Below are 14191 nucleotides of genomic sequence, written 5' to 3'. Positions count from 1 at the left end.
GAACAGATTTTTCTATCAGCAGCAACCTTTTCATTTTCCAATTCCATAAAAAGTATTTTTTTAAATGGAATTCATCCAAAGAACAAGTTTACTTTGAGTAATACCGGCTCCAAAAGAATGCAGTTACAGAGATAAAACTGTGTATTTGAACTTTTTTAGCTTAACATGTTTGTGTTCCTTTTCCCTGTCGCATTAATTATTAATCTAATCACGTTGTGTTATTAGGAAACATCTCTCCTATCTGCTATTTCTGCTATTTCTTTCCCACCTTCACTTCCTTGACTGTCATGGCCTCTTGTGCTCCTGTCTTCCAGATGCACAGGAGTGGAATTAGGGAGCCCACAGCACCCCCTACCCACTTAGATTCTCTGGGCATGGGCTATGTGACAGCTCCTCAACCCCTGGATATATCTCCTCCCATTCAGTCCTCTGCTTCCTTGATCAAGGCAATCAGAGAGGAGCTGTTGCGCCTCTCCCAGAAGCAGGCAGCTGTGCCCAGCTACCACAGCTGAAGCCCTGGCTTCTGATCTTCAGCTCGAACCAGTCATGTCACTGACCCTCTTCTGCCTGCTTTACCTGATCCGACAATGCTTCCTATGGAAGTCCTTGAAGCTGTACAGCAGTGAGATTGTCCTGCTTAACTGAAGTAAAGAAGCAGTTCACTAACATTTGGAACCGTTAAGACTGCCGGGTTAGGGTTAAAAATGAATGACAAGACAGTTGATAAAGAATTAGAACAAATCAGAGACAGTGTTATGAAGTGGTGGAGAACATGAGGAGGAGAACACCAGAGCAGAGTTGAGAGGACTCGTTGTGCCTGTGTCACTGTCCTGCACTTCATGGCGCTTCAGGGAGGGATAATGCCAAGTTCTGGCTACTGTGGATCCACATATTGGACATTTTACATTTTGCTGCACTACTTCTGACTCAGCATTACATTTTTTTATTTAATGTTGCCTTCACAGACAGAAACAGACCCTAAGACCCGTGTCATCTAAAGAAGTGTCTTAGTTTCATTGTTAAAACTACTATGTATGTCATTTTTGTTTTTGTTGCAGGCCCTTAACTTCCTTTTCACCATCGGGTGCTACATCTGTTTTCTGCCATGATGAGCCATGCTTTGCCTTGACACTGTGATATATTTCACCTGACCACATCGACTGTTCAAGCCTAGAGTAAGGTCCCAGTTCACAGCCAGCAAGCCAGTTCAGATAGCAGGCAAAATAGGGCGTCCGTACACAATAGTATTACAAAAGAATGCTACCTATTTGTTCCTCACTTACTGCAGTATAACGGTGTTAGTCTGGGTCGATATTATGTTGATCTATTAACTTACAGTGCGTTCTTGTTTTATCATAGAAAGTCCTGTGTTGTGCTTTGTTTTTTATTTATGTTCGTAGCTAATTCACAGGTAGTCAAACAGGACAAAATGGCCTTGAAACAAATCTTCGAACATCATTTCCGAGGCAGGTTTTACACATAAGAGATTAAAGGTACTTGACACTTATGAGCAAATAGTACTGTATGTTTTCAGTATTTGGTTGTAACTTGATGCACTGTATGCAGACTACTTGGTACAGCTTAGGCCTTTCCTTGCAGACAAATAAGTAAAAAGGTATATTTAAGGGTCATGTGGAAGAACGTCACAGACACCAGTGTTCTCTCTTAACAAAAAAGGACCATCTCTTTTTTTTAATGCAGTATTTAAAGTTTGCTCTGGCTTTTTTTGGGAGGGAAATGGAGTGCACTAAATTTATTCTCATTTATGCTTCAATTACAGCCAGTTCTTTTTTATGCTTTCTTATCGCTTGGTTGTGTTTCCATTGCTTCATGTAATTATGCTCACCTAAATGTCTCTTCAGTTGTGTTCTAGTTAGAAGTCACACAGGCTTACGTTTTCTTGTTTTACTTGACAATCCATTGACATGATTCTATGTGAAGTTTTAGGGCCTGGAGTTATCATTTAAGTGAAATAAAAGAAAACAAATCATGCCTTTTCAAAGCAGATTTGGAATTGTGTTTTTGGATTGTGTGCTAGTATCATGTGGCAGATCATGAATCTTCTCTATGCAAGCCTCGGTTTTTGGCCTTGAGTTCAAACAGTCTAAAGATGTGGCCAGCACTTGCTTCCCATGCTGTGTTCTGTTCCCATGCCATGTGCCTTTTGGACTCACCTGAGCCAATTCGCTACAGGAGAAAGACATTCTCACTCAGCCTTGTATTACTGTCGATTGTAAGACCCAAATTCAAACAAAAAAACCAGTCCGAATAAGAGTAATTGTGACATGGTTGTTGGTGTGTGGATTCTGTTGAAAATGAGTCGTAAAGGAGGGAATGAAGTGTAGCAGCATCTGGTTGTCTAATAGACCTCCCTGTTCACTGGTCTTGTTATCGATCTCATACTGTATGCCTCCATCTCCTGGATCTGTACTGTAACTACATCTCATTGTGTCCATCATCGTTTCCTTTTTCTTGTATTTTTGCAGTTTCCTTTTGATCCTTTTCTACATTGTAAAAAATGATCTGTTGGCTGGCCCAACTTCACATTTGATTCTTGTTGCATGTTTTAATCTGGGTGTGTTTTCAGCATGCTGTTTAAAAAAATCTTGAAATACAAAAGAGGATGTCACCTGACGTGTCTTTGGATTATACGTATATCACCAAAATCAGAGTTGTTTTATTTCATTTTATTTTTATCAGGTTCATTTGACGATAAAACAAACATCATCTCATCTCATGTCACTCATTCATTATAAAATGTGTGCAGGTGTTGTAGTTATCACAAACAACCAGAGGGTGGCAGCACATCTCAAGGAAAAAGTTCTCTTACTTCAAGTGATGTAACCACCTCCCAAAGATAATGCTGGGATACAGGAGCCTTTTAACAGGAAGTCTGTTCAACAGCATTGATTCTGTATTGGTGTTACTGGGTGAGATTTTGTGCTTTTCAAACAACCGGTATTAACAAAATAACATGCAGACACAGAGTTGTAAATAGCATACATTTAAAACAAACCTGTGTACATTGTTAAATCTTCATTACCTCTGATAACGAGCAGCATTTCCCACAAAGTCATCAGCGAATTAGCTGTGTCAGCAACCAACTAATATGACTGGCTATGGGTTTATATGATTCATTGTGATAATGGAAGGAGCGCTTACTGCTCATTTACTGCGTTTTATCTCATCCCATCACAGGATCTAAAGCCACTGGGTGATGAAGCTAAATGCTCAGCAAATCTCTTGAACTGACTCTACAGGGGGTGGACCTTGTCAACCAGTATTAGACAACACACGTGAACAGTAGATGTCCCCTCGTTCATGTTATGACATTTATTTCCAGGCAACAAAAGAACGGCACCAAAAAATAAATAAATCTGATACCAACTGAAAACACAGGGTTTTTTGTGTGTGTGTGTGTTAAAATCCATCTACAGATGATCACCTCTCGTGCTGCAGTTGTTTCCTTGATCTTTTTTTTTTTTTTTAATGTTTTTCTACCAGGCTCAGAAGATTAAGTCACAACAAGAGATAAAGTCTTTCTCACATAACAATCTGTGCCAAGAACCAAAATTATGACTCATCACAATACAGCACTCTGTATGCCTTATATTCCTCTGATGTAATTTCAGCTTATTTAACCAAAGTGACGGTGATTTATCACATTCCAGAGAGTTTTCCTCAGATTTTCATCCCTTTGTATTGCAGTACTTAATTGTACCGTTAGCTCTGTTTCTCTGAGGCTTTTTTTCTCATAATGTACCCATCTCTCATCCCCTGCAGCATTCAAGAGTGTCCTGTACTGTCTCACTGCCTCTGTCCCTCCGTGTGGGGTCTAAACCCCCCCACCCACCTTCCCAACAAGTAATCCTGTCTGCATGCTGTCCAGTCCAGCTCATCATAGCACAACAAGAGCACACCCGGGAGTTAATCTGGATCATGATGGTAATTACTGCCGGGGTGTCCAGCCTGTAGGAAGGTATTGTCCACTAAGGGAGGAGTCAGATCAGCAGTTCTACCCACTGACCTTGGAGAAAACAGTGAGGGAGGGAGGGAGGGAGGAGAGAACCACAGGGAAAGAGGCAGATCCCAGCACATTGACAGAGTTTCAGCACTGCAGATCTCTCCCTCTGTCTTCAGCTGTTCTCGTTTTCATTCTGCCAGCAAAAGGCTGAAAGACAAGAGGATCAGGGAGGTGGACAAGTGTGACAGAAACCCTTTGACAGATGAGAGAAGAGGATTTCTTGCCTTTTCACTGACCCCAGCACAGACTTGGGAAGCTCTTGTAAGAAGGCTGCTGTCAGCTTGCCTCTCATTGTGAGTATTTGCGTGTGTTTGTGTCTGCATGTGTGGCAGTGGTTGTAATGAGAGTCACATCTCAGGAATTTATAGATGCAGTGGTGAGAGTTTCTCAACCAGAGAGAGTGTCTTTCCACACAGGGTGTTTGTTTTTGTAACCAAGGTATGTGCTCTCCTGGGGCCAACTGCACTTGATGCAGTCTGGTTGCAGACATTTGTGTGCTGCTTGTAAAACACTGAATCTCTGAATGTGTGTACGTTTGGCCCCCAAAACAGATGCTGCTCCTTTAACTGACTCTGAAAACATGTCATTCCTTTTGTTTTTGTGACAATGAATGAGTGAATGCTTCGGTGACAGCCTACAATGAAACCCAATGCAGCTGTGTGCATTTGTTGCAGTGGTGGTGCTGGAGGAGGATACGGTCCTCGCCCTCCTTGTTTACCACCGTAGCCTTTTCTCTTATGTAATTCCCTGCATGCTGCTCTGTTACGTAGCATCGGAGTTGCTGCTGCTTGCATTGTGAATCAATGGCAGCAGGATTGGCCGGTTACAACAGACACTGCAGCACTCAGGCATCTTCTGCAGTATCTATCTATGGGACAACTGGTGCTGCTATGATTAGGAATGTCGCTCTTTTCACTTTGTCAGATGTGTGTATGAATATTACAATGCTGCTGAGTGACTTTGTGTGCAACACATCAATTCCACCAATTAGTTCTGTTTTTCCAGTCCAACACTGATGAAGTCTGCAGCTTGTTTTTGTTTTCTATACACCGCCACTTCCCCTTCGTGTACCCTTTCCCATCATAAAACCTCCTGCTCCTCCTCCTCCAGCAAGTGCAGGTTATCTTTATCATGTAATTGGGTCATTTTCCCATTTCCCTGTCCCTGGCATCAGGAATCACAGCAATATGGATAGGCAAGGTTATTAGAGGTTGATTTCAGCTGGGAGTGGCAGGAACAAATGCTTTAAGGTGAAGGTTACATTCTGCAAACATGAGCAGACACATGATGTTTTAGTTTTGTCCGTTTTCACAACAGATGAACCAGAAACTGTGTGAAAGACAAATAACCTTAGAAGTAAAGAAATAAGTTTTCAGTCAGTGGCTTGTGCTGCCCTACTTAAAACTGTATGTCGTCTAAGTTTAGAGCCAAAAGTGGCTTCTTTGCACCACTACGCTGCGGTGTGTCAGGTTGAATAACTGCTGCTACTCTTTCACCTCGTCACCAGTGGACAGTCCCCGTCCTCAATGTCAGACGGCAGGTTATCTGTTTCTCCCTCCCTCCCCATCAGGCTCTACTGTATCAGAGGACACAGGGTGATATTGTGTGCTGCGCTGTGCTGAGTAGGAGGCAATGCTCATGTGATGTTCAAGGGGGAGGTGAATAGCTGTCATTCATAAGAGAGCGACCGTTTGCTCAGCAGCTGCCCTCTGCAGTGACTTCAGACACTGATCCTGCCTGTCAGCTGCTGTGGGCCATCTTCCACAGGCCAAACTGTTGTCCCCCCAGCCACAGAAATCAGTGGAATGACCAACATTACCTCCATTTCATAAAGAAAACACAGGCTCATAGATAGTTTACGCTCCAGTTATCTAACTGAATATTTCTTCTGGAATTGTGAAAGATTTTGTTAATAAGGAAATGCTGGTCATATTTTTACAAGGAGTTTCTGGGAGTGGTTTTTGAAATACTATACCAGTTTCTGTGGCTCACAGTTTTGTAGCATCATCCCAGTTCAAAGGAAGGCTTTGAAATACCCGCTTTTATGCAAATATGACAAGGCTGCCTACTTTTCAGTGTCTGTGCCATTTTGTTCAACTTTTCAAAGCCTCCAAGTATACCAAAGCTGATCCCCTGACAACATTAATCTCTGCTGGCAGACACTGGATCTCTCTGCACGGCTGTCCTGCAGATCGCAGCCTCTGGATTCTGCCAGTCAGCAGCAGCAGTCAGCAGGGCAGGACCAGCCAGGCAATTCTTAGTGTGTTGGTGAGGAAGGTGAGTGAAGCCACTAAAAATGTTCAGCCCACCTGTCAGAGGCCAGGACTGCAGTTTGAGAGGAACCACAAAACATGGAGTGAACGATACAGATACTAAAGTAGAGAAAAATGATAGCAAACAAAAAAGACAAAGGAATATTTCTTGAAAGTTGTCGAGGTGAATTATATGTTTGTGTGAGCTTTGTAATTTGGTTGTGAGTTGTCTGGATTATAATCAGCAGGTGATCCGTTCAAGTAATTATTTCTCTAATGGCTTTGTTTTGGTCAGCAGATGGACGCTGCAGGGGTGTATTTTGTCTTGTCTGGTTGCTCTTTGGTGCCTCACGGCTGACTGCAGACATATCCTGAACAGTATTTTTGTCATTATTGTAATTTCTCAAACGTATACTCCTTGTGGAAGCAGATAGAAAAGGTTTTCAGTGTTGCAACACAAAGTATTCTCTCGCAGATCCCTGCAGACTGTGTGGACAGACTTTAACTAAACATTGCTCCATGCATAAACACAAAACTTGCATCTGTATCCAGCGGTATCCATGGAACAGCCACAGAATTCAGAACATTTTGGATACACCGCCCTGAATGCAGAATAATTCTTAGCATCTCTCCAGAAAAAAAATAAAAAAATAAAATAAATCAAGCATCTGTGTCATTTGAAAAACACCATCTTGCTTCTGTGCATGAATTATGAATGATGAAAAATCCACCCTGCTGAACAGTTTGTCATTGGCGCTTCCTTCCTGCTCTCACTGAGGTGGGAGAGTTAAGCTGACCTCATCCGCAGACATCAGTGTAATGAAGTGTGCTTTGCTCAGCGTCCACTGAAGGACAATTACGTAAAGGGAAAAGATAAAAAGGAAGGAACATTTTGAAAAGTGGTTGAAAGAAATCAACAACTCATAGATTTTCTGATTGGGTACATCATAATTTGGGTGTAGTTTTAATTTTTTCCCATTTTAGAAAGCTCTTCCTATCTACAATCTGGCAGCCATGTTGAGTTTAACCACCTTCTTTGGGGCAGTGAAGTTAGCTACTACAATATGTCATCATTTTCTCCACAACCTCGGTTGTAGTAAGTAGTTCTTATTCATATATTTACATACTATGCATTAAGACTCAATTTCAGCACAAGATTTCCTAGCTCAACATTATTTCATTACTCTGTAGTATTTATTTAACTTTTCCTGAGATGTCCATATTTCAGCTGAAACAATGTCCATAAGCTCGTTACCAGATTACAGGCACTGTTATTTTTTCCCTCCTACAAGTGAGTCGTGATTTCTTTTTTTTTATAAATGAATTGTTGTTTCTGGAGGAATTGATTTAGCTTCTCTACTTTGATCCTTGAGCATAGATAAATTTAATCAGTCTAAGAGGAATTCTGAGTTCACAGTGAGGGTGAACAAACAGAGTACAGAGGCCATTTTTCATGTTAAGAAAGTGACCATTTTCTTAGGCTGAAAATCAAAAGCTCACAATCAAAAATGTGAGTCAGTGTTTAATTTTGAGCTGCGTGTTCAGCAGACATATGGACACCATATGAGCCTGTACTCTGACTGCTGTACCAGGTCTCTGTTCAACAGCACATGTAACACCTACAGATATGATAACTATTACAACACTTATACACAGGCAAAAACCATTAGCCATGACAGTGACTTTATGCAGTACCTCATGTGAGAACAATTGCACATGTCAACAAAAAAATGAACTCAATGACTGATGAAACGTTCTTCTTGGTCATAGGCTGAATAGAGAAACATACACGTGTTGTTATTCAATTCACAAATTAGAGAAGTGCTGCTGCCTGCATGTTCCTTTTCCATCACTCTGACTTGTTTCAGATGTAAGCACATTTTACATTAAAGAGATTAGAGGGAGAGTAGCCTGAGAAATAGGACTCTCTGTAATCCATCTGAGGATCCCTTGAAGATATTTTCACTTAGCGTTTTTACTCTATAAGATACACGGTGTTATCCAGAGTGATACCATCGTTAGGTAAGCATGACTAGCAGATACACATAGCTTTTGTGAAGTTTGTGTGTTGTTTTGTGTTGTTAAAAGGTTTCTGAAACAATTAATCTGGGTGAAACCTGAAAGAATCATGATGTCTGATGGATCAAGATTTTAGGCTAAATGTTAGGACATGAGGTTCTTTATGTTGTTTCATTGCTACCAAAAATCATCCCCAGCATGAAGTCTTTGAAAATGTACGATCTTAGTTGAGAACGATTTAGCCTTTGTCATAATTTCTTCTAACCCCACACCTTACCCAAGCACTGGATGGCAGCTCTACATAAAACATACTGAAGAAGAAATTGGCTGCAGTAGATCAAGATGTGGCCACACTTCGACAAAATGAAGCACACTGGCGACATTAATTGAAGTTCTGTGTTTAACTAACTTAGGATTTGCATTTGACTGCACTCACTGAAGCTGTACTTGTCAGTATTAATATATTAACAATAACTACAAAGTCAAATTTAATGCAATGTATAAGAAGTCAGTCATAGCACCAATTGCATAAAATTATCAAAGTAGTTTCCTTCAGGGAAGCAGTTTAAACTCCATCCTCTTGCTGTTTTGGCCTGATTGGGCCCCATCTTGACCGTGTTAGATGCAGTACTTGAGTGACAGCTGGCTGCAGTGAATGTAATTAATAGATTAATCATTTATATATCAATAAAGGCCTACATTTATTTAACTACTTCTTAAATAGTCATAATTATCATAACATTTACATACTGTTTGATAATATAGGCTACACAAGTTGCATATTTTTCTTAAATGAATAAAACCAGGGATCCCTAACTCCTGAGCCAAGGACTGACCAGGCTGTGAAGCTTTTTATTTTTTGTACTTTTCAGGTGGCAAATGGTTTGCAGTCCTTAAAACGCATGGCTGGGGATCCCAGCAGTTATAAGGCAAGTATAAGAACATTATTCTTAGTTAACATGTCTGAATCAGGTCAGACGACGCTTCCAGAGGGGACTGTTTTATCCATATGCTCTCTTCAAAGCCACCAGACTCCATTACTTCATTACATTTTTACCTCCCAGAACACAGAAGTTGCTGGTCTAGTGATTGGTTTGTTTACTTTCTTGTGTGATTTTAGTGTCGTGACATGTTAGTTTGGATCTGATATTTGCCCAATTCTACACAGAAGTCAAGGAAGTGGTAGACCAGCAACTCTCGTGCTTTGACAGGAGATAAATCAATCATTATCTGGCAATCCGCAAAGTTTCAACTTTTGTTCATAGCACACATTTGATCTGAACAGATGTGAGAGATCATCCCGTATCCTCTTAAAACCTTCCATTCTACGTGCACAAAACAGAACATATGATGATGTTTGAGCTTCCAACAATAAAAATGTCTGTGCTGCATTGTGGGAAGGGTGGGATGAAAGTGGAGTTAGAAGAGTTAGTGTCATGAGAAACCAAAGAACATAGTGAAAAGGTTTTGGATTTGGGACAGATGTCCAAAATGACTTGTCTACTGTACACGTTGCTGTTGTTTGCAAGCCATCATTTGCCATATCACATTTATAACATCATAATTTCTCAGTGCTTTCATTGTTTCTTGTGCCAAGTTGGCAAAACATTGTGACATCAACAATAAAAAACAACCAACTTCAACCAACCAAGTTATTTGTGTTAGCATAGGTTGCTCCAGGGGTGACAGTGTAATTTCCTGTCTGTCTGTTACATCATTAGGAGCATGATCTTTATATAAAGGCAGGTGAATAAGCCGGCTTGTGTATGAAGTGGGTCAGCAGAGAGTAAAGATGAAAGGCTCAAGAGGCAGAGGGGCAGAAAACAAGATATGGCATCTCCCAACTGGGATAGGAGCTGAAGGCTCCTTGCTTCAGGTGATGGCATGAGGTCAGACACAGGGGGCAGATGTTCATAAATAGATTTAACACACACACACACACACATGAACAGAGTCTTATGTAGGTCTTCACTGCACCTGACCCCCTGCATCTTTTTCCCAAACTCGCTGGAATCAACTTTCGGACACATGGCTTGTCAGTCACTGAAAAACCAGCTCGTAACAACAATTATCAGTGGTTCTTGTTTTGGAGATGGCAAAAACTGATTATAAGACAACTGCTACCCATTGTATAATAAATATGAAAGTTACCTTTCACATTTCCCTCAGGTGACTTAATGGAAGCATGTACAAATTGAACAATAAGGGTCCCAGGACTGACCACTGGGGAGCTCCACAGGTCATAGTCATTTGGTCTGAGACAGTTACCAATTTCAACAAAATACTTGTTTGAAATATTTGAATAAAACCTTGCTTTGGATTTGAGGACAATGAACAGTACAAATATGTGGAACCTGGCTTTTACAGTAATGTAATTGATAAAAAAAAACTCGAACGAATCGACGAACAGTGCTGGGTATGAGCGGCCCTCAGCAGGAGAACAGGAGGGATTGTGCAGAGAATAATGTTCATTCCATTTTCATAATCCTCACCTCTAGCTCGAACCACTTGAGCTCTGGCCAACCTGTTGCATTGACTGTGGGAATCTTCTTTGCCCCAGATGTATTTTTATAAAGTCCTCCTGAAAGTAGTTGGAGACTTCTGTTTTTATTCTTGCTTCCAGCCGATTCTTCCATAGCAAGAAAAGAGTGTCATGATATCTTTCTCAATAACTTACCCGACCAGTCTTGGTCCTTAAGGTATGACTGGGTGTCACATTATCTAAAGTGATACCCCCAGTGACCACATCTGTTTTTTTTAAGCACAGAGAAGATCAGACAGGGACACTAGGAGTGCGCTGTTACCATAGTAACCTGCTAAACAGACACCACAGGAAGGCTGACTACAGAATTTAGAGTTACTTACGTTGGTGTTATACACCTGAACTGGATTAGAAAATGATGGGATGTTTGCTTCGGCTAAAATGAATGTTGTGCTGTGCTTACAAGACATACACTGTAATTATATATTTCTTTGCATTCAGTTTTGCTGCACGCCAGTGTTACCTTTATGTGAAGTATCCTCACCACAGCTGCAGAGTAACTTCGTGCTGTTATGGAAGTCGAGTTGCTCCAACAGCTCATTTGCTCTAAATGTTGGAATGAGACAGTGGAATAATTCTTTAGAGGTGGAGTTTGTTTAAAAGGTGATAATGGAAACCTTCCCTTTCCGCTCGAAATGATAAGCTCAGCGGTTTACAGAAATGAGGGGGACTGATGGAGAGAAAACAAAGACATGAGGTCAGAGTGAGAGCTGCATGCCAAATATTAGTCACTCTCACACACGCACAAGAATACCTCGAAGGCCTATGACAGGCTCAGGCATCACCTGAGGGAAATTACTTGGTTTATATCAGTTTTGTTAACATTCTGAGCTCATTGGAGTTACAGTTTTCAGCTTCAGAGCGCAAGTATAGTGGAGAAAACATAACTATGGTTTTTAAATTACTCACAACTTTAATGATGACCCATTATCTGCTTCACACTCATTCCAGCAATCTTTTCAGAAGAGGGAGCTTCATATCTTTTACATTCTGTGTATGTGTTTAACATCATTTGTCTGTCATTTGGAGAACATGCTTATTTCCAACAAGCTGTTACAGATGCACGGTTTGACAATGGGATATATCTCAGAATAACAAGCTAGATGAATATCATCCAAACTATGCTCTGGTTGATGATGTCAAGTAGCATCATCTAATGTTTTTCAGACTGCACGAAGAGCTCTGGCCTGGAATCGTATTATCTATATTATCTATTTAGAGCCTCACTAAGCCATATTTTGAATGCATGTATGATGATCATCAATTTAAAAAGCCTGTATCCAGGAACCCTGCATTAACCCAAATGTTTCATGCACGCACATCTCATTAGGAGCCCCGTCAGGCTGTGCAAAAAGTAGACATGACATACACCATGAACGACATCTGCAGTGAGATCATGCCTCAGCCTTTGGGATTATCAGAATAGCCAGACTCTGAAGTGATTTTCTCATCTCTTTTACTGTAATTGAAAGGCTAAATTCTGTGCACTTCTGTTTTTCATTTAATTGTTCCCATTGTGTGTTGAACTGCATTAAGAATCATTCCAAGTTTAGTAATTTCACACTGTCCATCATTATTGATTAAAGAACTGGTTTTACATTAGATTGTGACGATTATCAAGAGATCACGAAGAATGTAATGTGTTCAGGTTAGCATTCTGATGTTAGCGTGGAGGACGTCTCATGCTGCACCTGCAGAGATCGTGTGTCTGTTGGCATCAATAATGCTATGAACTTGCTGGATCCTTTTACTAGTGAACTTTAAGTTTTTCACTGTTTGGCCTTATGGTCATTATTTAGCCTCTAATAATTCCTCAAGATCTGATATTGCAAGCAATGACAAAAAGGACTGATATAGACATGGGGACATTTTCAAAAAACAAGGCTTTATCCGATGGAAGCTGCACGGCACACAGATCACAGGTGTTTGCAGTATGATGAATAAATGGCTGTGACTGTCAAGAAGTAAAAATAGAAGGCAAACGGCAGAACAAAAAGCAGCTTTGTTCTTATACAAGAACGATAAGATATGTGATTTCTCAGTCAAAAAACACATTTTAAGGGTATATTTATTAACACATGTATGCAGATAACACTTTCTGCTTTCCTGATGTTTATACAATTGTAAGCTGTGACATTTTAATAGCAGCCATGTGTTTCTTTTCTTGTGGATATTTCAGAGTGCAGAGGAAAGTACATCAGAATGCACAGTAAATACTCTGCTGGGCGTGTATGCATGTGTTTGAGTTTAGAGATGAGCACAGGCCACAGAGATGGGATCCTTGTTCTCCCAGTTATTGTGTCCTGGTCGTTCATTACAAGCACTCTTTGTGCCAAGCGGAGCTCACGTGTCACAATATTTGAACAGCTGCAGGCGATAGATGTGTGTTTGCTCTTTTTGTCGACACTGAGGCCAAAGATCTGGTTTGATTAGATGGACTGTGAGAATTTTGGGGAGCTGAGCAGAATTAGAGGCTTCAGCATGAATGAAACATACTGCACCTCCACAGCTCATGTGATTAAAATTAACTGACAAAAGAGTGACAGCTGAGAACTTGACGTATAACTTGTGTCTAATTGGAGCAAAATCAATTTGTTGCTATTCAACACCACTAATGGACTGCATTTGGAGATTCATTGACAACTCCTTTCAATCTGTCACTTCTGACTTGCTCTTTTAGCCTAAATCTGTCAATAATAGAGCAAGCAACGTGACATCTGCGTTTGCTCTTCAGTTTGTCTCTATCATAAGAATCCTCACCTGAAAATGAATCTGTGGAATTTTGTTTTTTTTTGCTATAATAAGATTAAATACAGAGATCATTGTAGGGCATCCAGAGAAAATGCTATCATCCCTTGTATTTCCCTATATTTCCCTTATATTGTAGAGATTTTTTTTTAAAATATCAACATCACTGCACTCTACATGTCTTGCATGCTTGTCCTGTTTTGTAACTGACCCCAAACCTCAGGAGACTACTTTGTGGACAAGTTCAACAAAGAGACCCGAGAAAATCATCAATACAGGAACTGACACTACTACTAACATATCCTAGGAATTTCAAGTTTCTGCACTATATGCAAGTAGCAAGTATGTTATGTTATAAAACACTGCTGTAACACACTTCCAATCATCTGATCCTTTGAAAGGTACAAGACAGGAGCTGCTTGCTGTTACGCTCAGCCTCCAGCAACACTGATCCCTGATAACAGTGAACACAAAGTAAGGGAATGCATGTGCTTTTTTCTGGAAATGGAAAATGCTCTTTGTGCAGGAACACACTCTAGGTCCATTTGTGAAGTTCTATCGTCTCAGTGTATGCAACGAGAGGCGTTTGGTTTCTGTCCTCAGACT

At 40.6% G+C, this 14191-nt stretch overlaps 1 protein-coding gene across 3 annotated transcripts in view; it reads left to right on the top strand.

The window, feature by feature from the left end:
* LOC140306829 (UPF0606 protein KIAA1549) overlaps positions 1 to 2025 on the top strand; it is a 34402-nt gene extending 32377 nt beyond the window's left edge. For all 3 annotated transcript variants that reach the window (XM_072385431.1, XM_072385430.1, XM_072385432.1), the window contains one exon: positions 315 to 2025. In XM_072385431.1, the coding sequence (XP_072241532.1) occupies positions 315 to 512 (198 nt within the window). In that variant the 3' untranslated portion in view covers positions 513 to 2025. The remainder of the gene's footprint in view (positions 1 to 314) is intronic.
* The last annotated feature ends 12166 nt before the right edge of the window (positions 2026 to 14191 follow it).

Source organism: Leuresthes tenuis, unplaced genomic scaffold, assembly GCF_036924035.1.
Source record: "Leuresthes tenuis unplaced genomic scaffold, fLeuTen1.0.hap1 SCAF_5, whole genome shotgun sequence".
Taxonomy (NCBI): domain Eukaryota; kingdom Metazoa; phylum Chordata; class Actinopteri; order Atheriniformes; family Atherinopsidae; genus Leuresthes; species Leuresthes tenuis.
The sequence above is the reverse complement of the archived record's forward strand: the minus strand, read 5'-3'. Positions and strand labels throughout refer to the sequence as shown.